At 44.7% G+C, this 23807-nt stretch overlaps 1 protein-coding gene across 1 annotated transcript in view; it reads right to left on the bottom strand.

The window, feature by feature from the left end:
* Nucleotides 1-23807, bottom strand: part of PFDN1 (prefoldin subunit 1) — a 30872-nt gene that overhangs the window by 6234 nt on the left and 831 nt on the right. The window contains exon 3 of the mRNA XM_021531876.3: nucleotides 9515-9599. Coding sequence (XP_021387551.1) covers nucleotides 9515-9599 — 85 coding nt within the window. The remainder of the gene's footprint in view (nucleotides 1-9514; nucleotides 9600-23807) is intronic.

The following is a 23807-nucleotide window of genomic DNA, read 5'->3' as shown; positions in this document are numbered from 1 at the left end:
GGGGCCAGGCAGCAGCAGCCCAAGCTGCCCTCACTCTTGAGGCCACCACTGCTGTTCAGGGGTTGGCAGTGCCCAAACTCCCTGTGGAGAGCAGCACTCCAAGCCCTGGCACACACACCCTGTGGAAGGCAAACATTTTGGTCAGACTAAGCTCATGGAAGAAGATGTGCTGAAGACATGTGATCTGTTTAATGGGATTTCACTTGGAACCCCTGAACAGGAAGGAGGTGAACCTGCTGAACAGCACCCGGCTGCTCCTGCTCCAGGAGAAGCCGAAACAGTGGGCACCAGCAAGGGGGTGGGGTAGGTCTGCAGGCAGCCCTACGCCCTGATGGGTCCACCCAGCACTGGTCCTCACCCAGTTCAACACTGTGGCACATGTACACACTGGGAATTACTACTCTACAGCAACCACCAAATATTTAGATACACTTCAAGACTTTCCAAGCAGTTATTGCCTCAGGAAGTTGCCCAGTTTGCTCAAGAATGAATGACCTGGAATAGGAAGGGAGCCCAGCTGGTTTCTGACGACAGCTGCTGACAGAAGCGTGATGCCATATACCTAAGAGGAGAAATGATGATTCAGACCCTGGTGTTTTTCCTCATCTCTTCCTTCCACAAGGTAACGGGGACCCACTGAACTATCTGGGTTAGAGTGCAGAAGAGAAAACATGTAACTACATTTGCCAACACAAGAGATTCCTTAAAAGCACCTGCCTAAAGAACTGCTGGTGCAAATCCATCATTGTGTACTGAGCCTACCACAGCACAACCAGCTGGGCTTTCCCCATCATCACTGAAGCTCCTCAAGGAACATACTCTACAAAAGCTAAGCTGGAAAAACCCCATTAACTTCCATTCTTGGTGCCTTCAAGAGAAGAAGGGGCAAGGTAAGGGGCAGAAAGCCAGGCTGCCTGCCAGCCCTTCTGCCCAACCCCAGCCTTGTGGCAGTAGCACTTCACTGTCTGAGCCACAGGACAGCGCTGCCAGCAGAGATGGAGACAGCTGCTCTTGGTGAGTGGGAAATGATGGATTATTCCAGTGAACTCCTGCACCCTTGCCTGATGTGAACTACTACAAAAGCAAGTGGATGAGAACCTTTCAGTAGGTGGCAGCAAAAATGTACTATCAACCCAAAGGATTCCTTTAGGGACACCCCTTCTTGGCACAATTCCCCATTTAGAGCAGTTTCCAGGAGTATTTTGCTCCAGGTCAAATACTGCACCCTAACCAGGTTATGACAGCAGAGAGTCAGGTCAAACAGAGAACTTGGGGAGGGAAAACTCACACAGATGCTGAAACCCCCACGTTCTGTTTCGGCGGAAGCATCCCTCACCAAACTGCCTCTTGCAAAATGTGGTAAGTTCCCTACCCCAGTGCCTCAGTTTCTGTGGTCCTGCAGAGCTGGTGTGGCTCATCGGGATCCCTCCTGGCAGTAGGACTTTTGCAAAACCATACCACACCTTTCAGCTCTCACAGTCCTGGCCAAGCAAGGCCACGTTAAAAGAAAAATAATTTCCATACATTTCAAAGACAAATCAGCAACAAAGAGATGGTGTCAACTCCCAGCTAGGCAACATCCTCCCCCCCAGATCAGACAGCCCTGAACTCGGAGCAGCCACATGCCCACCACCAAGGCATCAGGGACGGAGCAGGGGGTGACCCAGCAGCGGGGACAGCAGGAAGCGTGACGGTGAGGGCTGCCCTGCATACCTGGGAGCAAGGTGTGGCTTTGTACAGCTGACTCAGGGCTGGGTCAGGGCTCCAACAGGCAGGAGCACGCTTTCCAAATAATCGTTTCCTGTTCTCCCCAGGCGAGATGAAGGAGGAGATGGAAGCAGGATGGAGGTTTATCGGGCACAGATAATCCCCCTCCCCAGAGCTGCCTGGCACAAAGGCAGCCAGGAGGCACTGCAGGGGCCTGGTGACTAAGGCAAGGACAGCAGTGCTGGGTTTGTGACTAATTATTACTCATGCAAGGAGGAATTTGGAGAGGGACCCGCATCCAGCTCAGCTCGTTGCTTTGGATCCTTCTGTGGCCATAAGCACAAAGGAGAGCTTTGACAATGAATCAGACCCTGCTCCAAAATGAAGACTTATCAACCAACTTGGTGTTAAAATGATTGCAGTATAACAATAAAGGCAGCTTAATGCTAATCAGAGGAAACAAGCGATGTCTTGAGGCTCAGATGACTAAATGTAGGTTCCTGGATCGACAAAACCCTTTCAACACAGCAACAGAAGTGGGTTTTTATTAATGCATAATGTGTTTCACTTTCCTCCGAATTACAAAGGAATGTGAGTGGACTAGCAGGAGTTGCTTGAAAAGTTCTCTCTGTTAGGTTGTTGGGGATTTTTTAATAAAGAGTAATCCCCCCCACCCCAAAAAAACATAAAACAAGTTCTGAGAAGCCTTTATTTTGAAACCATGTCTATAACTAAAGGACTTACGAGGAAGCAAACAACCCCCACATTAATTATCCTCTTGCTTTTAAAATCTACAATTATCCACCCAAAAATAAAGGTAGGAAGAGTGAAAACAAAGTCATCAAATTCCAGTTCTTCCTTCATAAAGCCTTTGCCCTCTCAGCTGGTTTGTGTGCTTACTTTGCAGTCTGCAGTACAGGGAAGACTAACAAAGAATTACTAATTAAACAACTGCTCGCAAAAATCTGGCAGTTTGAAAACCTGTTGCAGTGAATGAATCCTCCAAATGAGAGATCCAACCTTGCCCCTGCATACCCACACATTTGTGATGATATAAATACACATCATTGCACTCAAATCAGCATTACCCACAACCATTCTTCATAAAAATGTGGTGAGACATTAGTTTTTATAAGCCATCCCAGGCCTAGGTGGCAGATGACCGGTCCAGAGAGCTGGGAATCCCCTTTCCCCTTTGAAATATGAGAATTTCTTTTCCCTGAGCCTTTAAGATTCCAACATCATGTTTTGCAACTAGTGACTTGTGCACTATTTAACACATGACAAGCTTCTTACACAATTTTCAAAGCAGAACATACTGTGATTTGATCTTTATCTAACAAATTTAACACAGGACTAAGAGCCAGCTTTTAAACAGATCCACCTCCTTCCCTGCAGATACTGAGGAGCACTTGCTGTCTTTAAAATCTTCCAGGTGCTGGCTGCACACAGCTGATTTCCATTTGTCTGCAATGAAAGGTGACAGTAACACAACAGAGAAACATCCATGAAATTCAGCTGTAAGAATACAATCCTTTTGCCACCCTCATTTTTGACAAACAAGACAGACCTTGAGGCTTTAAAATTAAAAAGCAATTGAAGTGAATGATTCCTCACATCTGTGAAGACCTGTTCTTCATGTAACCATCAGCAGAGTCAGTTTAGGGAACAGAAAGAATTAGAGAAGCATTAGCAATGCTCCAATTCCTCCAGTATTTACCTTAAATTGTGTGGCCCCAGTCCAATGTCAGAGGGCCTCTCCACAAAGCAGGATTTTGTGCTAGTAGCATTAGCTCTGTGTCCATTACAACTCTCAACCTCCTCAATGTTTTGTCATTTTGAAGCCTATTTTTCTCATTGCTTACAGTATCTTTCATTTTGAAAATCAGGAATGAGAACACAGATTCTCCTCCCTGTAAGACAGCCAGACCTATAGGGGGAAAAAATGAGCTTTGGATACTGCCTTCTCCAAAACAAGGCTCTCATGGAGGGCAGAGCACTGGTAACAGCTCTGCCCATGCAGGCTGCACTCTGCTCTCCTATGGGAGTGCCTGTGGATGCTCCACAGCTGACAGGCAGGCAGTTGGACCACCCATGTCCTCAAAAAGCAAGTTAAGCCTGCAGCTTTGCAGCCTGAAACACAGGAGCAACCCTCAGTGAGGGCACAGACTCAGACATGGGATGACAGCAGCCGAGAGAGTCAAGATGAAACACATTTCCCAGGAACGTCACCAAGTCCAAATGTCTGAGTCCAGAAGGACCTGCCCAGACACCCAAAGCCATGCAAGATGCTGCATTTGGCCTGGCCTGGTCCCCAACAAGGGGCTCTGCAGCTCATCTTCACCCTAACATCCATCATTTGTAGAGATCCCAGAGCTTCCTCCTAAATGTCCATGCAAGCCCAAATACTAATCCTACACGGTAAACTCGCTTCCATACTCCACCTGTCCCCACCTTAAGTGTCCTGCCTCTCTCTACAGCAAGCAGAGTGACTGACCTTGCCTATGTACAGACAGGGAAACAAGGGGCAACTTCAGTGACAACGTGTTTCAAATCCTCCTCCCAGTACGTGCTCGCATGCCAGCAACGGAATGAGGGAACAGCACCCTCATCCAAAGTAGAATCTGCTCCAGGCTAATGCACAGAGAGTTATTCTTGAGGCTTCTCCTCTCCAAAGCAAACAGGAGCATTCCTTATTTCCCCCTGTTTAGTTAAAAAGCCCACCACACATTCCTGGGCACTGGCCTACCCCAAGCAAACTATGTGATGAGAACTTCTGTGCTGCAAATCCCTGCAAGAAATTGGTCTAACTTGGGAACAGCCTAACAATTGCTACCTTCTGGTGAGCGCCTCGTGGTCTGCAAAGAGCACCACAAATCTCAAGAGACTTGTTTTCACCTCATTAAAACCACCCACAGAAATGGCCTCCATGCTGAGGGTGGCAGTAAAAAATGAAGGAGAGTAGGAGCACGTTGGAGGCTGGGACCACACCAAGCAGGTCCATCCCAGCCATACCTGCCCCAGGCTCCAGTGCTTCTCCCCAGCCACACCTCACCTGACAAATCTTTGTTTCCACAGGGGAAGAAAACACTGCTGTGGCAACTGTCAGAGAAAACTCATCACCGGGGGGCTCCGCCACTCTGCCTCAGGGCTGCAGCAAAGCCATTTTAAAGCTCCCAGAAAAAGCAGATTAGAGAAGTGGAAGCCACAGTACAAGCAGGACTGTGCTTAGGCAATACTGGAGAAGAAGTCGGCGGTCACCTTCAGGCATTTCAGTGCAGTCACTGTGTAACTTCACCAGCTTTGCAAACATCACCTGAGGCTTTAAACATGGAGCACAGCAGTGTTTGAGAGCACAGTGCTCCTTCCTCCACCAGGAATGAGAGCAAAGATGTTTTCTGCGTGGGAAAGGGAAATTGGACATGGTGTTTTAGGGCTCGCATGAAGGATTTCTGAATTAGAAATCAAGCCTTTAGGTACAGCTTTCTTGACTATATTTTCTACTCTAGGCAAAACCAACCAACCAACCCTTTATCTCAGCAGCAGTAAACTTTCAGTCTCCCACGGGCATGTGAAAGAATTGCCTGGGAAACAAGCACACAGCTATCTTGTGGTCAGAGTTTAAAACCAAAATCCAATTCCCCCAGAAAGCTGCAGGTTGCTTTTGCCCTTTTCCCGAAGGAGCTAAATTCAGTGGCACACAGCAGACGGAGCTGCCCAGCAGAGCCTCCCCCTTATTTGTTATTTTTAGCAATTTAGTCTGACAACGCCTGACAACTAAACAAGCTGAATATAGCAGGAGAGAAGGGGACTATCAGATATTATCAGAGAAAGCACACAGTGATAATCACTTTCTCCACCCCTAATGAAGAATCCATTTTCCATGTCTTTATAACATCATAGAGTTTGTTCTTTTTAAAATGCCACATTTAAAAACAGAATCCATCTAGCCCTACAATGGAAACGGATAACATTTCCTGAAACAAAGCATTGTTCCACCCCTCACATATCATGTTTCCTTAAAAACAAGGGAAGAAAAACATTACTTGGTTTTTCTCCTAATACTGCACAAACATGGCTGAGCTAAAAAGAGTCTGTGCTCATCCCTTTAGAATGCTTTCAAAATAGATTTAACACATACCCCTCGTACCATGAAACACAACAAGAATTTGATAGTATCAGGACTGGAAAAATCCAATCCTGCTAAGCAGGACGTGTCCCATGCCGGTGTGTGAGGGAGCCAATGGCACCAAACTCTGGAGGTTTGGGTAAGCCCTGTTGGCACAGCCTGCCAGCAGGCACAGCTACTGTGCCAGCAAGCCTGGGCAGTGTGCTTGGATTCCAAAGGATTAGATACAAGTTGTGAAGTTCAGAAAGCCACACAGGTGCATGTGGAGTTGGCAGGCTGAGAACATTGGGGCTGTTCAGGCTGCAGATGAGAAGGTTGTGTGGAAACATCATAGCACCTTCCAGGACCTGAAGGGGCCTACAGGGAAGCCAGAGAGATACTCTCCATCAAGAACTGGAGTGACAGGACAAGGAACAACAGGTTCAAACTGAAAGAGAGGAAATTAGATAGAAATTCTTCACTAACTGAGGGTGGTGAAGCCCTGGCACAGGTAGCCCAGAGAAGCTGTGGTTACCCCATACCTGGAGAGACCTGGTCTAGTGGAAGGTGTCCCTGCCCATGGCAGAGGGGTAGAGTGAGATGATCTTTAAAGTCATACAAACCTTTCCAACCAAAACCATGATTTTTACATATATATATATATTTATATATATATACACTCTTAGATATATTCACATCCACATACAGCTTTAACAAGCAGGGTAAAGCTACCTTTGATTTTCTTCCAACAACTTCTGCAGAATAACCAACTGCCCCCTCATCCACACCCAGACCCCTTGGTACTTTCAGAACACAATTCCTCTCACCAAGCAAAATGTGTGTCCCAGCCAAGCCTTATTTTCTCAGCCCTTTACAAGGACAGGTCTGGCTGTCATACTGCAAGAAGGCCCAAACCAGAAGCATCCCATCAATTTTGTGATGCTGCCTTGAAAAACACAATGCACTGCTTCAACAGTGGAGAAACCCACACGAGAGAAGTGAGGGAAAGGGAATGACTGCAATCATGTACTGCAGTGGAGAGTGCCAGAGGAAGAAGAGAGACAAAACTCCTCATAGTTTTCAAAGTTCACTGGCAGCTGTGAATGTCAGCAAAACCAGCTCACACCTCTCTGAAGCAAATTAAAGACACATTTTCAGGAACAGGCAGCTGGAGATCTCCTTGCTATGCAGCTGGATGGATTTCCAGAAGAGCTCAGCAGTGAACCCAGCCCTCCTCTGCAAACTCCTCTGCAAACAGCACCAAGGTATTGGGGAGAGCATTTCTTAGATTCAGGAATGTATCAAAAAATACACATTTCACAATCCCCTGGCAATAATGTCATCATAGCAAAGCACAATTGCCTCAAGCTCAGCTATGTGAGTAATGAGATCAGCCACACCATGGGGTACTGGGGGATTACTCTGACCAGCCTGATTCAGCTGTGCAAAGTGAGAAATGTGAGTAAGTCATAAGGTAGTTAACAATGTAAAATATAAACCTAAGCTTTAAAACCCTTCCAGTTTTAATAATGAATGGAGAGATGTTTAACCTTTCTTGGCTGGATATTTATTTTACAACGATGCGGTGGAAGCACAAGGTCACAAAGTTTTACATTCTTTCCTGCTTCAGTCACAACTTGTTTTCAGGACAGCAAAATCCCCTGCTCCTGTGATAAGTGCTCTCTGAGTTGGACTCAGGTATTTCCCCTGAAATCTCAGTTTCAGCCTAAGTGTTTGTCCTCTCCAAGGAGAATCCCAGGCCTAAGGAAAACCCTCTTCACAAAACTGCCACAGCCAGCTGGAAAGAGATCAGTTAAAAGATGAACTTGAATGTTTACTTAACACAAACTTCTCAAAGTGTTGGCATTCTGAGCCCTCCTACTCATGATTAAAAAGAAAAACCAACCCATGTAGCAGCCACCTTTCCACTCCAACCACTTTTTGAGACAGTCTCAGTTTTGAGACTACTGCTGAAACTTCATCTCAACAACCATAACCAGAGACTCAGCAATGAAGCAGAAAAACACATTTGTGAAGCAGCCAGTTCTGAGGCTTTGTGTAAGAACAGCAAGGTTATAATTTGTGGGAAATTCCACCCATTTTGCTAAACTCAGTGATCGGGAAGTTCAAGAGGTAAGATAATTCCCCACCAGGAACAAGAAGAAACCCAGATGGCACAGCTGAAGGGCACAGTAGCCAAGAAGTTGACCACAACCCACTGCAGCTGGCAGCAAGGGACCCCAGGAGCAGTTTATAAACAGTCTGCCAGCCACATTCCACCTGCTCCCAAACCCAGAGGTGCTGCCAGCCACATTCCACCTGCTCCCAAATCCAGAGGTGCTGCCATGAAGTCCTCCAGCTCCAGCTGCAGGGCTGTCTTTGCACAAAGCCACTGGCATCTGGCATGGCTCCAAAGGAGCAAGGATACAGCTGTTTTTACCACATAACCATACAAATGGCTATGCCTTGCCTGCACACCCCCTTAGATACAGAACCTGTCCACAGAGCACTTGTCTTTGACCTGTGCAGAAAGAGTCCTCATGGGAAGAAACACGAACCCCCTTAGAGCTGGGCACAGGCAGCACTCCAAGCAACACAACATCTGGGGATGGGCTTGCTCCACCAGCTCCTCAGGCAGGCTGAGTTTCAAGAAGGGATTAAAAAAAGTACAGACTCAACTTCTGCTCACAGGTCTGAGTGGGTTTAAACACAGACCTCCTATTCCTGATTGTCCCTACTTTTTTGGTCTCCACTTTCTCCAAAACAATAACAGATGGGAAAAGCAGCTTGACATAAACTTGGTCTTTGCTTTCTCTGTCATTCCCCAAAGACCAAGAAACAGGGGTTTGTATTAACAATATTTTAGGAGAATTATAAAAAAACACCCACTAACAGCCTTGGAAAAGTACATTTTGCACTTCTCCTCAGAAGAGCTGTAAGCTGTAGACGCAGCCACAAGAAGATAGTCAAGATTCACTAGATAGCCTGTTTGAACACTGGAACTTGCGCAGACACTACTTTTTATTTCCTAGATATCCTTCTATGCCTTGAATACTCCAACCAGATAAACACAAGAACACAGAAGTGTTCTGACCATGCTGTCAAAACAAAGTTCCATCACCCCACAGATCTGCTCTTCAACAGCAGTCCCAAGCACATGTTTAAGGGCAGAGAGTAAGGACAGGGCAGGCCTGCATGGTGCTTCCTCCTCATACTTTCCCACCCTCCAGACATTTTTAGCTCAGGGACTTCCTGAGCAGGATGCCATTTCTACATATTTGGTTATTCTCAATGGATTTCTCTTCCATGAATTTGTGCAATTGTTCTTACTGCAATTGCAGTGTAACCTTTAAATACCCACAGCACTGCCAATATTTTACATCACTTATCTGCTGCAAATAACCACATAAACATAATTTTGCTTGTTTTAGACCTTGCTCTTAATAATATCATTTGAATGCCTCGCTCCCAGCTTTCATACCGGGGCACAGAGTGAACAATCAACCCCTTCTAGTTTGTGGATCTAGGAAAGAAACCAAGTGCCTTGAGTTACTTGTAGATTACTTGTAACAGGCTTTCTGTTTGATCTAGTTACAATCCTTCAGCATGAAAAGTAACAGATAAAAACAAGAGATGTAGCAAAGAGCATCTTGTAGACCTTAAATGTTTTACTTTCATCATCACTTGCCAAAAACTTACCTCTAATTCTTTAATTTTCTCTTCAGCTATTCTCTGTTTTTCTAAGAGTTGATTATGAATCACTCCTTTAGGCTGAAGAATAAACCTACAAGTGAAAAAGAAGACAGAAAAAGTTGGGTGTTTTTTACATCAGTGTTCACCAGTTGTGCACCAAGTCAAACTAGAGCCACCTCTGGTAAGTGTTCATCCTCCCTCCCAAGCTCTGGACAGAGACAGGAGAAATTGCTCTGACAGCTGCTAGAGCCCACCAGGCTGGCCCCAAAGGCTCACCAGCCTCACCCGTGCTCTGGGAGGATGAACCTGGACACACAGAGATCTCCCTCTATCATTCAGTGTCCTTGAATGATCTGGAAGCAGTTCTGGCACACAGCCAGCAAGAGGAGTTTGTCAGCACCTTCCCTTCAAAGGGATTTAAATCAGTTGATGGCACAGAGTCAAGAAGACTCTTGACAGGTAAGAGCTGTTTATTAAGGGTTTAGTACTCACAAGGTAAACAAACACACAATAAAACCAAAGCTTTCCACAGAGAAAGGCTGAGGGAGTTGAGGTTGAGCAACCTGGAGAAGAGCAGGCTCCAGAGAGACCTTACTGCAGCTTTTCAATGTATAAAAGGGGCTGACATGAAAGACAGAGAGAGGCTTTTTACCAGGGTCTGTCATGCCAGGCAAGGGGCAATAGTTTTAAACTGCAACAGGGCAGGGTTAGGTTGGACACAGAGGAGAAATGTTTTAGACTGACGATGGTGAGGTGCTGGCACAGGCTGCCCCATCCCTGGAAGTGTCCAACATCAGGCTGGACACAGCTTAGAGCAACCTGGGACAGTGGAAGGTGTCCTGGCCCATGGCATAAAGGTGCCTGCCTCGCTCAGAGAAGCATCTGGAGGAGCACCAACATTCAAAGCAGCTCTCCAGCACGTGGCACTGGCATCCCACAAAAAGGTAAAGGACAACTGAGTTCAAACAAATTTTAGGAACTCTTCAAGGTTGTTTTTCATCCTTCCAGACATAAAGAATGTACAAGCTGCAGATTCACCCCCTTCCCTACTTAGAAAGTCCCCCAGGGGATTTAGAAGGAGCCTCCATGGGTCATACCAATGAGGTCAAGGTCTCCTCTAGCACCAACTAGGGTCAATGTCTTCCTGCCAGGTGACAACAGCTCATGCTCCAACAGTTAAAATGAGCAGCTTTAGACAGGGCAGAATCAGAATGCATTCCCCGTCTGCTACAGAAAAACCTGAAATCAGTTTGCAGAGTCATCTCCCATGACAAATGACATTATTAAAGTGTTTGCTCAGTGCCTGGTAAACACATACACGAATCTGCCACTTGGCTGGAAACCCAGTGCCCCCTGCATCAGTAACCCAGCCAAAAGGAAAACTACCTGCCACACACATTCCTGAAATGCATGGGAGGAAAACCGTGGATAATTATAATAGGTTTCCAATTAAATCTCTCTTTGGGGTTGCTATTAACTGAACACAGAAGTGCCTCCTCCTCCTCCCACTTCTTTCCCTGTTCTGCTTCACCTCCTCTTCTCCACAGGAACTTCCGCTACATCTTTTATGTTGCAATTTACTCAAATACCTCTCATTTTTTCCCAGTCTTGCCTCCTGCTTATTGCTGGCATCATCTTTGCCCTCTTGTCTGCTCCTGTTCTCACCAACACAGCTCACTCAGACTCTCTTTGTCCCTTCAATCTCCCCTTCCCAATGGGAGGTGTCCCCACTATTCACTTGCGCACAGTGATGATGGTTTGGGGTCCTGGCATACAGCAGATTGCTGAAATAACAACACAGGTAATTTGTGAAAATCAAGTTCAAGACCACCCTTCTAGGAAAGAAGTTATTTTCATTGCTGTTAATACAGAGCCTGGATCCAGCCAGAGAAGAGGTACTTTTCAGGAACACCAGCAAACACATCATTCTGATGCTCTTACCTCAGGCATACGATACCAGAATACAAAACATCAGCCTTCACACACACCCCCTGTAAACACAAATTTTGCCTTGTTTCTGCAGTAGTTGCCATTAGTGAAAACCAAAGCTGCAAGACGCCTTCTGTACACAAAGCCATCAGTCCCTTCCCACGTCATTGTTTCCCTGAGCCTGCCCGTGTATGTGAACGTTTCCTGAATTATTTCCTTTTTTTGTGGGGGCAGCAAAGAAGAATACAATCTCTTCTCATTTGCTTCCCCAAACTGTACAGGAAGATTGATCATTTTGGTTTCCCTGACGTCCCTGGTCTAAAAAACAAAGTTCAACAGCAACACAGCTTGAGCAATTTTCCCCATGCTGCATCTGGGAATGTCCCTGCTGGGTGACAGGCACTGGGCGATCCCGGCTGGCTCACAACTGCTACAGGAACCAAAACCTCCAACAAACAACTGCCTGACTTCACTTTTATTCTGCAAATGTCAACAGCAGTCATCAGGGAAAATATCCTCCCTCCCATCCTCCTGCAATGCTCTGGCAGACATGCAACAGCAAATTAAAATTGGATGGCTGAAATTAGCACTGACGAGACTTATGTGGGCAGCTGGGCACAAATACAACCTGCCTGCTATAAAACAGTGGGCTGGAACCTGGGTCTGTTCACACACTTGCTCAGAAGCAGATCAGTTGTCCCTGACCTGGACAGCAGCATCCTGCAGATCTTCACCTGTGCTGCTTAAAGCCACCCAGTTGAGTTCCCTGATGAAGGACTGCGGAACTCTCAGCCTCAAGAGCAGAGGTGCCACCCTGGAAGATGCCAAAGGCCAGGTCTTTGAAAGCTGAATTATAAATCCACACCCACAGTTAACTGTTTAAATCTGTGGCTTCACTTTCCAACACAAGCAGGACTCAAAAAACACATCTAGTTTGGAATACACACATTATGGAGATCTTGGCCAAAGTTTTTACCTTAGAAAATAACGTGGTTTATGGCAGCACTTGGAAAAAGCAGAAGTTTGTTCTGCTCATTAGGTAAGAAGTGCTGCAGGGCACTTGTAATAAACCAGAATTTAAATTTATCTTAATTTCATTTTTCCAATTGTCCTAAGTAATACATTAACTTGATGATTCTTAGATTTTTTTCCTCACCAAACTGAAGAAATAGGGCAGTGTCATTCTGCTACCTGGTTTCAGTTAGATGTAGTTATTTTATGTACAGATTTTCAAGCTCATTAAAGAAGCACAGTACATTCTGACAATTTAATTCTTCCCTCAGTGAGTTTGTGAACAGGCCCTTCAAACCCATGAAACTAATTCTGTGTCTGGAGGTTCACCACCAGCTGAGAGCTGGCCCCATATCAGTCATCGAGCCGAGGAGCCCCTTTCTGCTCAGCGGTGTGGAGCCAGCCCAGCAGGTGACACAGCTAATACTGACCCAAGAGCTGCTTCCACAGCTCTGCTGGGGTTCATGACAGGCTCCAAGCCCCCAGAGTTTGTGTGTTGGAGTGGGATGGAGTTTAAGCACTGCTAATCCACAGAAGACAAGCAGCAAACCAAGTCTTCTCCCAGATACGAGAGTTCATCGTATCCACCCGCTCTCAGTGAAGTGTCACAGCACGCACGCATAGATCTGTCAAACATGACACCTACACTATCAACCATGAAACAGTGATTCAGAAACATGTTCAGCACCACAGTGGCAATTACAAAGCTTAGTAACAATCACCTCTTCACACAGGAACTTTTTCACCGTTGCTAAATGAACATCAGAAATATCTGGGTCAGAATGGACAAGTTCACCCCACCTCACCTGGCCACCCATTTCAAAGAGAATAGCTAATAAAAATAGAATAGGACTTGCTAATAATTTTTCCAGCGTCCATAGATTATGGTAAAAACTCAAAACAAACCAAAGAAAATTATAAATGAAAGGTGCAGAGGAGGGGGGTCCCTGAGGACAGTAGTGTTCAGCCAAACCTGGGCTGCCAACAAGAACAGCTCAATGGAGTAGAGCCAATCAACTGCACCTACATGCTTGGCCTCCCAGTGACTGCTGGTTCTCAAGTGCAATATGGGAACAGAAATAGAGCACAAGGGAACTGAAAGAGAAACCTCACTCTAAATATTCCCACTTGTTTCTATTTTCCTCCCCTTGCTAGCTCCACACCAGGAATTTTGTTTCCCTAAGGCAGAGAAAGTGGTTTATATACACTCTCTGAGGCTCACTGCTAGTTTCTTTCTGAAGAGATCCCTTACCCCTTCAAAATTCTAATTTTCTATTGTAATATTCATCTGATCAGTGTTTATATTGCACTCCCTGATGCTGTGGCCCAAATGGCTTTCAGACTCTTGTCAGGTCAGCAGTGCTGCCTGCTTCATCATCTGTCTGCTCCTTTGTGTCACACATACACACCCACAAACTGATTATGGTCCAGTGTAAGTAATTCCATAACTCAGCCTGTTTGCACCAAAATGTACTGTTTACTTGACTTTGAGACATAATATTGGATTCTGAAAGATTCGCCTCTTAATGAATGAGGTTATGGAGATGTTTGTTCAGCACATGCCACTCTTCATTATGACATAAAAGTCATTAAAGTTATTAAAGGTGGAGTCACAGTGATGCTCATAGTTCAGGTTTTCCATGAAGAATCCCTACTTTCAATAACTTGCAACTGCAACAAACTGCAGCCTTTACAGCTGGAGCTTTCAGTGGCAGGCAGCTGTCTGGGGCATGAGCAGCCTCTCCTCTGCCCTCGGAGTCAGGAAATGTGGTCCCAGTGTTTCTCCTGCCTGCCTTGCCTGTGCAAGAGGCTGTTCATGTTCAAGTATTCCAACCAGCAGGGAAGGAGCCCCACAAGAGGCCACAGGACCCCTGCACAGTCTGCAAAGAAGCTCTTCCAGCTTGGCTCCATGTAGATCAGGGTAGCAGGGGAAGCTACCCTGGATCCCTGCAGGGAAACCTCAGCTCTTCCCCTGCCAAGATGGGTATACAGCTCTCTGCCTAATTCCAGACAGACAATTTTACAGGTACGTATGTCCAGTGTTATTTTGCCAGAATAATGATGAATGGCAGATCTGTAAGTACATTCACCTGGCTCCCAGCTCACACAAAGAGCCACTGTAACTTCAGCTACATGGTTCTCATTCCATTTGGGAAACTCTCTACAAAAACTGAAAAGAAAACAAACAACTTCGTGCAAAGCTGTAACATTATTTTAACACATTTAGTGTATTTCTAAACAACCTAGCATGTTGTGGTATATCACAGCAGTGTTTACAAGGAATGTCCTGCTCCTTGAAACCAAGCACTTGCATTAGACCACTCTGTGAGAAAAGTTTGGCTAAACCTAGTCATGCATTTATCTATTTAAAGATGCTTTTTAATTCTGAACTTGCACTGCTGCTCAAGCTTTGAGCAGACTCAGCAGGGGATTACTGCATTTTAAGTACTGTGCAAAGCCAATGGAAGAAAGGCTTCCAAGGAGCTGATCCCAAGCAATCTAGCTTGATTGAACCAAAACCAGCTGTGCAGAACTGCCAGCACCCAGTAGTCCTCTTCTACTCTCCCTGGAATTGCTGGTGCTTCTGTAAATGATTCTCTGTGCAGTTCATACCAGGCACAGTTTATACCCCTCCAAATTCCAGTTTTAGTCACCACAGACAAATTACCCAGTTCCAAACAAGACAAGGAAGCAATATTAAAAAAAAAAAAAGAAAAATCATCACTAATTATAGCTTGTGCAGCCACCCTTCATGTCTAAGGGTTTCACATTTTTTCAGCCTGATTTTGAATTTCCCATCAACAGATCATATGCCTTAACTAGAGCTGGCTCAGAACAGATGGAGTTTGAGCAGATGAGTTGAAGCTTTTCCTATGTTTGCATTTATTTTAGTGGTCAGTCATTTCACTGGGTCACCTCGATATAGCTGACCCTAACTATTCCCCCCGCATACCTTAAAGCAAAACAAATCCCGCAGCTTATGTCGCGAGGATTATACACGAACGCATTCCAAGGAGCAGCAGTTTATAGTTCACATTTTACTGCTGCCCTCGGAGAGGTGGATGAGCACAGGAGCTGTTTGGGCAGGAGACCTGCCCAGTGGGCAGCACAACCTGTGCAAAGCCAGCCTGACACACCGGAGCACGCGGAGACCGGGATTAGCGGCGCTGGACATCGGCCAAACCGCGTCTTATGTAGGCCCCAAGAAGGGTAACTTTTACTCAGATGAACGTTTGTAAGCCATAAACCTATTTACTCTAAGGAGCTAAAGGATTTGAACAAAGAATTCCACGCCGTTCGCTTCCTCAAAGCTCGGCACGGGCTGGCCTGACACGCCCAGCCCCACGGAGGGGTTTGAGTTGCACTTCAGGCCATGTTTACATTGAGCTTTCACTTTTTTGGGGGGCATCTCTCAATAGCTACAGCATATTACATTACCTCAAGCCAAGATAGTAACACAGCTTGCAAACAGCAGTTTCTGCATTGCCAGACACTTAACTAGATGGTAGATTTATACCATTGTTCATGTTGGGTTCTTTAAAAAAAGACATCAGCAATATACCTCTAAGTGTGTATTAAATATAGCACAGCTCAAAATAAGAAAATAGCACTGTGGTCTGCTTTTAATGAGCATCATAAATTCTTTTGGAAGGCTCAATTGACATAAATGGAATTATAAAAAAAAAAAAAAAAAAAGCAAGCAAATGCCTCCAATGCCTCCTCTCTATCATACAGGAATTCATAACATTTGAGATTAAATCCATGTGGGAAAACACTGCAAGAACAACAGCAGTTCATGCAATTGCAATCCCCTTGAGTGGTTCTTCCTCACTATATTCCTGATTTAGTGGTTTCATCTTGTAATTTTGTTTTCATATAATTTGTTAGTATGTAGCAATGATGAGTTGTGGCTTATTTAAGCCAAGGGAACTCAGATGACTACAACATGCCAACCACACATGCACCTCAAATAGATTATTTGCAGTCTGGGTTGTACCAGAAGCAGAAAGGAGCAAAAAAACAGAAAAAAATCTCCAATAATAGAAAGTCAAGATCCATTTCTAAAATCTGCTCTATTCCCCACAAACTCCTATGGAAGAATGCTTAATAACAAAAAAGTCTACACCACATGGATATGGACCAAGGAAAACAAACAAGCAAATGCTGGTGTAAGCACCCTGGTAAATAATCCTGAAGACATTTTTATCTTAATTTTTTTCCAATTGATAAATATTCTGTGATCAAAAGGTGAACTTTGCAGTAGCAAATGAAGTGACATGAAGATACTGCTATACTCTGACAGACAAACTTACACCCTTCTCTGCAGCAGCCCCTCCCTAAAAACGTGTACAGAAAAACTGGCAAAATCAGGATCCATCTTTTTTGAAAAGCAAATCCAACCACAGTTGCAAGAGGGGAAAAGAAAAAAAGAGAAAAAATATTTCTGCCTTGTCTAGAAGGAAACCTTTGAAATGAAAAGTGAGGAGGAAGACCCAGCTTGTGGATAAATAGCACAGTCTTGGCTTCTGTACATCCCAAATCCCACTACAACAAAGCATCAAAGCGCTACAGAAAACTTCACAGCAGTGGATACAAAGATAACTGAGCCAAAAGCATTCAAGCATAACATTAATAGACAGATATTTCTGGACTCTGGAGTTAAATTAGCTAGCACTAAAACAACCACACTGCTGTTTCCTAATCAGCAAGAACAAACTTCTTTTTTTTTTTATTTTGCTAAATTGGCCAAAACACTCCGTTAATTCAGCAAATAGTTTTCAAGAAAACAAAGTAAGAATTCAAGACAGAAGTTGTCATGCATTTGGTTTAAGATTTGATGCAAGACTTTGGTTCTTGCAGCTCCAAATTAAACTTGTATAAAATGGAGTTCTCATGCCACGGGATTGGTTTCTTGATATTTAATTCAGTGTTCTAATGCAGGGGTCATGAATGAACCTGCCCTTCTTTCAGGCTTTGAACAGGTGACAAGACCAGCATGTTCATACTTAGATTTGTCATTTGTTTTAAGGCTGTTCCATCTAAAATTTCTATCTTATGCTGACATTCACATCCCAGCTCAGAGACTGACTGGGCACTTCCATCTGACAGCTGTGGGCCCTCAGTACCTTGTCACACCCTGTCCTGCTGGCTGAATATCCACTGACTCCACACCTGGAAGGGCACCTCCAAGCAAGACAGAAATACAGCAGGGACCCTTTCTTTGGGCCAGTGATGTGGCCATTCTTCTCTGCTGCAGGAAAGCCACATCCTCTGTGCTAAACCAAACAGACCTGTGTTCTGAAAGAAGTGCTCTAGAATTCAGTATTTCTCTAGACACTCTCACCCTTGATTCCAAAATTTTCTTCAGGAAATGGAGAAGAAGTTTCAAAATACAGTACTTTAAATCCACTAAATATTAAAATAAATGGAAGTTCCTTGCTGTTTCAGAATACCAGAGTGACATTTTAAGTGCTTGGAGAACTTCAGAAATCAGTCAGTCATGTTCCATAATGGTTTTGCAAAGTCATTTGGCACAGCAAGTCACAAAAGCAGGAGCAGTGTCAGCTCCACAGAATATTACTTGTCTAGCCTATATCCAAACAGAATTCTGAGCCACTGAAGCAAGAGATGGGCTGTATTTGCAAGAGAGCTCATCTTTCCTCTCTAGAGGCAGGGACAAAGCCAAGGTGCCTTACTACAGCCCTCAATGCACAGGAGCCCAACCTGCAAATGCTGCCCTGAGTCTGCAGGCTCCCTGAAGGCTCTGGCATTTCCATGACAGCACATTGCCTCAGGCTCACAGCACATCAAACTCCCTCTGCTAGCAACAAGGGCAGCCTGCAGGAGCACTCAGTCTCCCTTCTGACCCTTTTTCTTTGCAGTTAAGATATCATCTCAGGTAGCTCCTTCCTCTGTGTTGTCTAGGTAACAGGTGGAGAAAAAGTTAGGGATAAAGGAAAGAATGCAACAAACTTGTGTGAATGTCATAGTCCTAGTCCCAACATAAAAATGTTCCTAAAGAGTTAAATGTCACCAGGCAAGGGAGACAAGCAAGAGGAAAAGCTGTATTGCTAATCTCCTATCAGACACCCACGCAGTAGGTGGGGGACTATAACCAACAGATTTATTTCCAGTAGGGATAAGTAAAATACTTATTTGCATTTTAAATTTGCTATTATTTTTATTTTAAGACCCGTGTTTCTGCTGCTTATGTATTTCACAAACACTGACTTATAAGACATGTCCAAGTTCTCTGCCTAAAGCTAATTCTTTAAAGAAATGCAGCTATTTCCTAGAACGGGGCAGATAGACATCTTGCACACAAGCCATGGAAATCTTTTCTTCTCTGACGTTTTAGTATTGCATGGAGAAATTATGTAGAGCAGCAGGGCAGAAGAGCTATAACTGGACCAAGATATCCAGGAGATTACAAATGAGCAGCCCTGGGCAGCAGGAATAAGATCAAGAACTAAGCGGGGGCAGGGCAGTGGGGAAGGAATGTGTTTGGAAATGTGATGTCAGTTGGAAAAGGAGCCTGTGCCCAAGAGAACAAGCTCCCTTTCTGAGCTGGAACCAAATCCAGGAGTCCAGATTCCAGTATCTCACTATTGCTGGCAGTAACCAAGAAGTGCATGGACCAGCTCAGCTCCTCTCACCCTCCTAATTAACCAGGAAGGGGATGATAACCAACTCCTGCCCCTTACTTCAGAGACCAAGTCACAGGCAGCAGCACAGAAAACTACAGCATCACCCCTGTGTGCATCGTTCTCATTTTTGCTTTCTATGACAGCTCTCTAAAAAGATCTTGCAAACTTTTAGGCTCACTCACACCTAACAACACTGTGAAGATCATTGTTCAGGCTGCAACAAAAGTGAGTAGTTCAGAATCAGGAAAAACCTGAAATAAAAATAAACAACTGTGTGATGGAAAACCTCTTGGCTTATGACCATGTAGCCTTCACTTCCTCACGTACCAACTCCCAACAGCTTGTTCAATGTGCAGCAGCAGCAGTGGTCAAGCAGCTGGACACATATTTTGTTTTCTTCACAGCTCAGTGCCCGATTGAATTTCTCCACACGCCGGACTTACTGCGGAAACTAAATCCTCCCTTTTCCAATAGCTACATGGAGGAACTTTAGGTTTATAAACCACAAATTGGCCAGAAAGCAACACGCTGGTGCCCAGGACTGGCGTCAGCACCTGTCAGCTCCTGGGCAGCCCGGCTCCAGCACCCAGCCCGCACCGAGCCTTCCCCGCAGAGCCGGGCCACGGAGAAGCCACTCGGATTTCACACACCAGCCTATAGTTAGTAACTGAACCATCAAGGTTAAGCCTTGGGTGTCCTTCAGCTCTTCGTGAGATTTTTGACATGTGAGCAGGAAGCACAGGACAGCTGCCCGGTTCTGTGCTGGCAGGATTGAACACCTCACACACACACAAACAGTGAAAATGCAGCTCCTGCAGCTTTACCCAGTGATGCACAGCAGGGACTGCTGCCTCTGGGGGTTCAGGAAAGAGCTTACAGTGACCGATCCTGTCTCATTTTCAAACAAACCATGAATCACAGTAAAGGCAAGAATGCATTTAAATCCAAGGAATAATCAAAAACATTTAATTCTCCCTCAGGTTTCACATGCATATCGTTCAGCCAACAAAAATCTGAACCACTCTTTAAAAAAAAATTAAAAATTCAAAATCATGTTATTACAGCTGTCCCATAAAATACTGTAATGGTACAAAGTCATTTTATAGGGACAGCTGTGATAATATATTATGCTTGCAGAAAATCTTGAGCCAAAAGTTGTGCTAAGTATTTGCTTGATTTTTACTTCTATTTTCTCTTTTAAGTGTTCTCCCATTAGCTGTACAAGTAAACTGATGATAAAGCAATATCAAACCAAAACTGACTGTCTATTTTGGCACAGCATGAAAATCTGCAGCACTCTCCTCTTGTGCCCCATACCAAGTGCCAGACATTTTTCTTCTGTAAATAAGGATCTTGTCCAGGTTATGGACTAGAAGAATGTAAAGGGAAAGGTCTGAAATATTCAGACAGAATTCTGAAGCTTAAACTTTCAACATAGCTCTCAAAGCAACACGATGATATCAGTTCACAAATAGCTTAAGCAGAAGTCCAGCACAGTGGTAGCTGTCTCAGGCTACGTAACAGGCCCTTCAAAAGAGTATGAAGTAACAGAACTGAAATGTATTTGGCAAGATGCCACCACCCAGATGAGATCCCAGCCTCAAGGATATGTACAGTACACAGCAATTCATCAGCTCATACTATGTGGTACTGACATTTCTTCTGTCAAACCAAAAATAGTTTTAGAAAAGTAAATTGAGCCCCACATGTGGAGCCCAGTAAGGTCTCGGCATGTTACACAAACTGCAATATTTCCCCCCAAAAAAAAAAAATCAAACCCAAATTGAGGAACAACAAATGAAACTTTCACATTCATCAGCAATGAAGGAAAAGCTTTCTGGGAAGGAAGGAGACTCAGGATAGGGGTTCAGAAAATAAAAACCACACAACTGCTTTCCAAGTACTGCACAAGGAAGTACCAAAGCAGGCAGGCTTCCTCCCAGGATGCAGCACGTCACCACAGTTTCTCAAGCCCTCAAATTCCACGAAGACCTGGAGTATCTTGTCCTACAGAAGGGTACACGCTAGCCCTTTGCATACAGCCCATCCACTCAAGCTGGAGTAAAAACACAGAAACCCTACCAAAGGCCAGATTCTAAGTAGCAATTTAGATGGGTCTGAGGAAAAAAAAAAAGAAATTTGAAAAAAAAAAAAAAAAAAAAAAAAAAAAAAGTTAAGCACAGGAATAGAAGCACAAAACTTACTTCAATAATTTAGTTATTCTTTAAGCAGAAGAGCCCTGATAATCAGAGTTAACAGTGACTCAAACCTCCACCCTTCCTGGATAACTGAAACCCTTTACAGCTCCAGTATTTCCATGCTGGACTACGTAAATGAAATTAAGACATCACAAATATGCCTTTGGTGGCCAAACTCCTGTCCGTGCAGGACATCTGCTAGTCCACTCCACAGAACATGGCTTCTATGTCCAGAAGAGTCACAGTGACCACCTCCTTTGGTCTCCAGTGGAACACAAGATGCCAGACTGCCCTTGGATTTAAACTCCTTCTCAAGGGTTGCTTTAGTCTGTTTTGCCAAAAGCCCAAATTTCAGCAGTAAATTCTTTGCTAGGGCTGGAGTGGGTTTCAGGAAGTTCCTCATGCATTTGGTGCAAGCTCTCTTCACTAGGAAGTGACACAAATCACACCAGTGCATCACTGCCAATTGGCAGGGCAGCTTCAGTCCCACGGCCAGGACAGGTAGAGCTCACAGAAACACCCTGTCAAGCTTAGGCAGGGGAAAAAAAAAAAGGAAAAAAAGAATGAATGAATAACATTCAGAAGAAGAGCACTCCCTTAATCTGTATTTGTATAGCCACTAATACAACAAAGCCCATGAAGAGTTCAGTTTTTAAACAATATCACAATGCAAATATTTTCCAGCTGGCGCCTCTGCCATCCCCGAGGAGCCAGAGCTGCCAGCCGTGCCTCACTCCTGCCTGGTAATGGAAAGGTAAGGAAGAGAGGACTCCCCACAAGACTGGGGCTCCTGCCCACAGCACGGGTAAGTGGTTTAGCACATCAAGAAGGTGTCTTACTCCCAAGGAGGAGGCAGAAGCAGAAAGCAGGACAATGCACTTCAGACCCCGATGAAATAACATCTGCTTCTCACACCTGATTCACAGCCAGGATCATTTAAACATACAGACCAAAACATTCACAATCTTAAAGTACCTTGAGGGACTTCTCCCATCCAAAGGCACTCTGGACTTTCAAATTCTGAAAAAGCTTTAAAGAAACATGTTGACTCGAGAATTATCTTTTATTCTTCATCTGTCTGCTCTGTGAAGAGCCCAAACAGAAAAAAAAAGCCTTTTGAGACATCTCATAACTACTCCAAACACAAGTGTTTGCTGCATCTACAGCCTGCCCAGAGCCAATCAGTCACTTCTTGCATCTTTCTGATGTCATCAGCATCCTCACCAAACCAAACATTTAATGCACCTACTTGGAAAAGTTTATTTAGTGGGAACCCTGCCACTCTGAACAGCTCCATTAGCCTGGGTACAACTCCCCTGATAACCCTCAGCAAAATGCAAAGTACACACCATTCCTGGCTTCCCACTCCTGCCACCTCCCTACAACTTGGTCTGCAGATTGTGTGGGCTGAGGGATGAGGGCACTTGAAGTCTGCCCTGGCTCACTGCTTGGTCCTGTGACAGCCACTTTGATATGAAGAAGGTGGGGTAAACAGGGCGGGGAAGAGGTCGATACAATCACCCCTTTTGGCAGCAGTCTAGCAGATCCAGTATTTCACAAACCACATCCCGAGTTGGGCAGTCATCACTGTTACCCAACTCACATTAGACAAAATCCTAGTTCTTCAAATCAGAAGTGCAGAAATCTAATGTGATATTTGTCAAGCAAGCATGTGTTTCAGATTTGAAACACTTTATATGGTGAAACTTCTCTGTGTAATGACCACTTTATAGGGTCTTCTTTCAGAGGCTGCTGAAAACCCACCAAAGTGCATTGCAGAAATTAATCAGAACACCTCGGTGTGGTTTAAGGTGTTTCTTTTGACAGCCATCCAACACACAAAACCACATCTTTAAGAGTGCACTGGGACTACCCATATGAGCTTTATGTTCACTTCCAAGAGTTTAAAAAAAATCCAAACAATGACATTAGATCCATTCCCTGCCATGATACTGCAAAGGACATTTCTGTAAAACATCTGTGCCAGCAAAGTCCTGAGCACAAGAACTACACACGGGGGGTTTTCAAGGAGTTTGACATAAACTACAGTGGAAATGACTGATGCTAGACAGATCTGTAAAGGTCTTCCCACAAAGTGCCAAATTCCACAATTTGGCTTTAGAGTACTGCTCTGCTAGTTGAAATTACAAACTCCCCAGAGGTGCCAGAGGACAGCATTGAGGCCAGGAGCTGAGCCAGCAAGCTAAACCACACAAAGCCAATACAATTTGTAACAGCTCTTCATCAAGGCAGAGAGTACCTAACCCCAAGAGGTAAAGGAATAAGCCTGCTACATTCACAGGCAAATTGCTGAAATTAAAAATGAAAGACGACTGACAGAAAGCTGACAAGCTCTTTGTGAAGGGGAGAGCCTCCTGCCCAGGGTAGCAGCCTGGAGGCTTCACAGAGCCTCTGGCTGAGGGTCTCAGAATCAATCAGGTTGCAAAACACCTCTGAGGTCACTGAGTGCAACCTATGACCCAACACCACCTTGTCAACTAGATCATGGAATTA

The sequence above is a fragment of the Lonchura striata genome, chromosome 13, assembly GCF_050655825.1.
Source record: "Lonchura striata isolate lonStrDom1 chromosome 13, ASM5065582v1, whole genome shotgun sequence".
In the NCBI taxonomy this organism is placed as follows: domain Eukaryota; kingdom Metazoa; phylum Chordata; class Aves; order Passeriformes; family Estrildidae; genus Lonchura; species Lonchura striata.
Note: the sequence above shows the minus strand (reverse complement) of the source record. Positions and strands in the feature narration are given on the sequence as shown.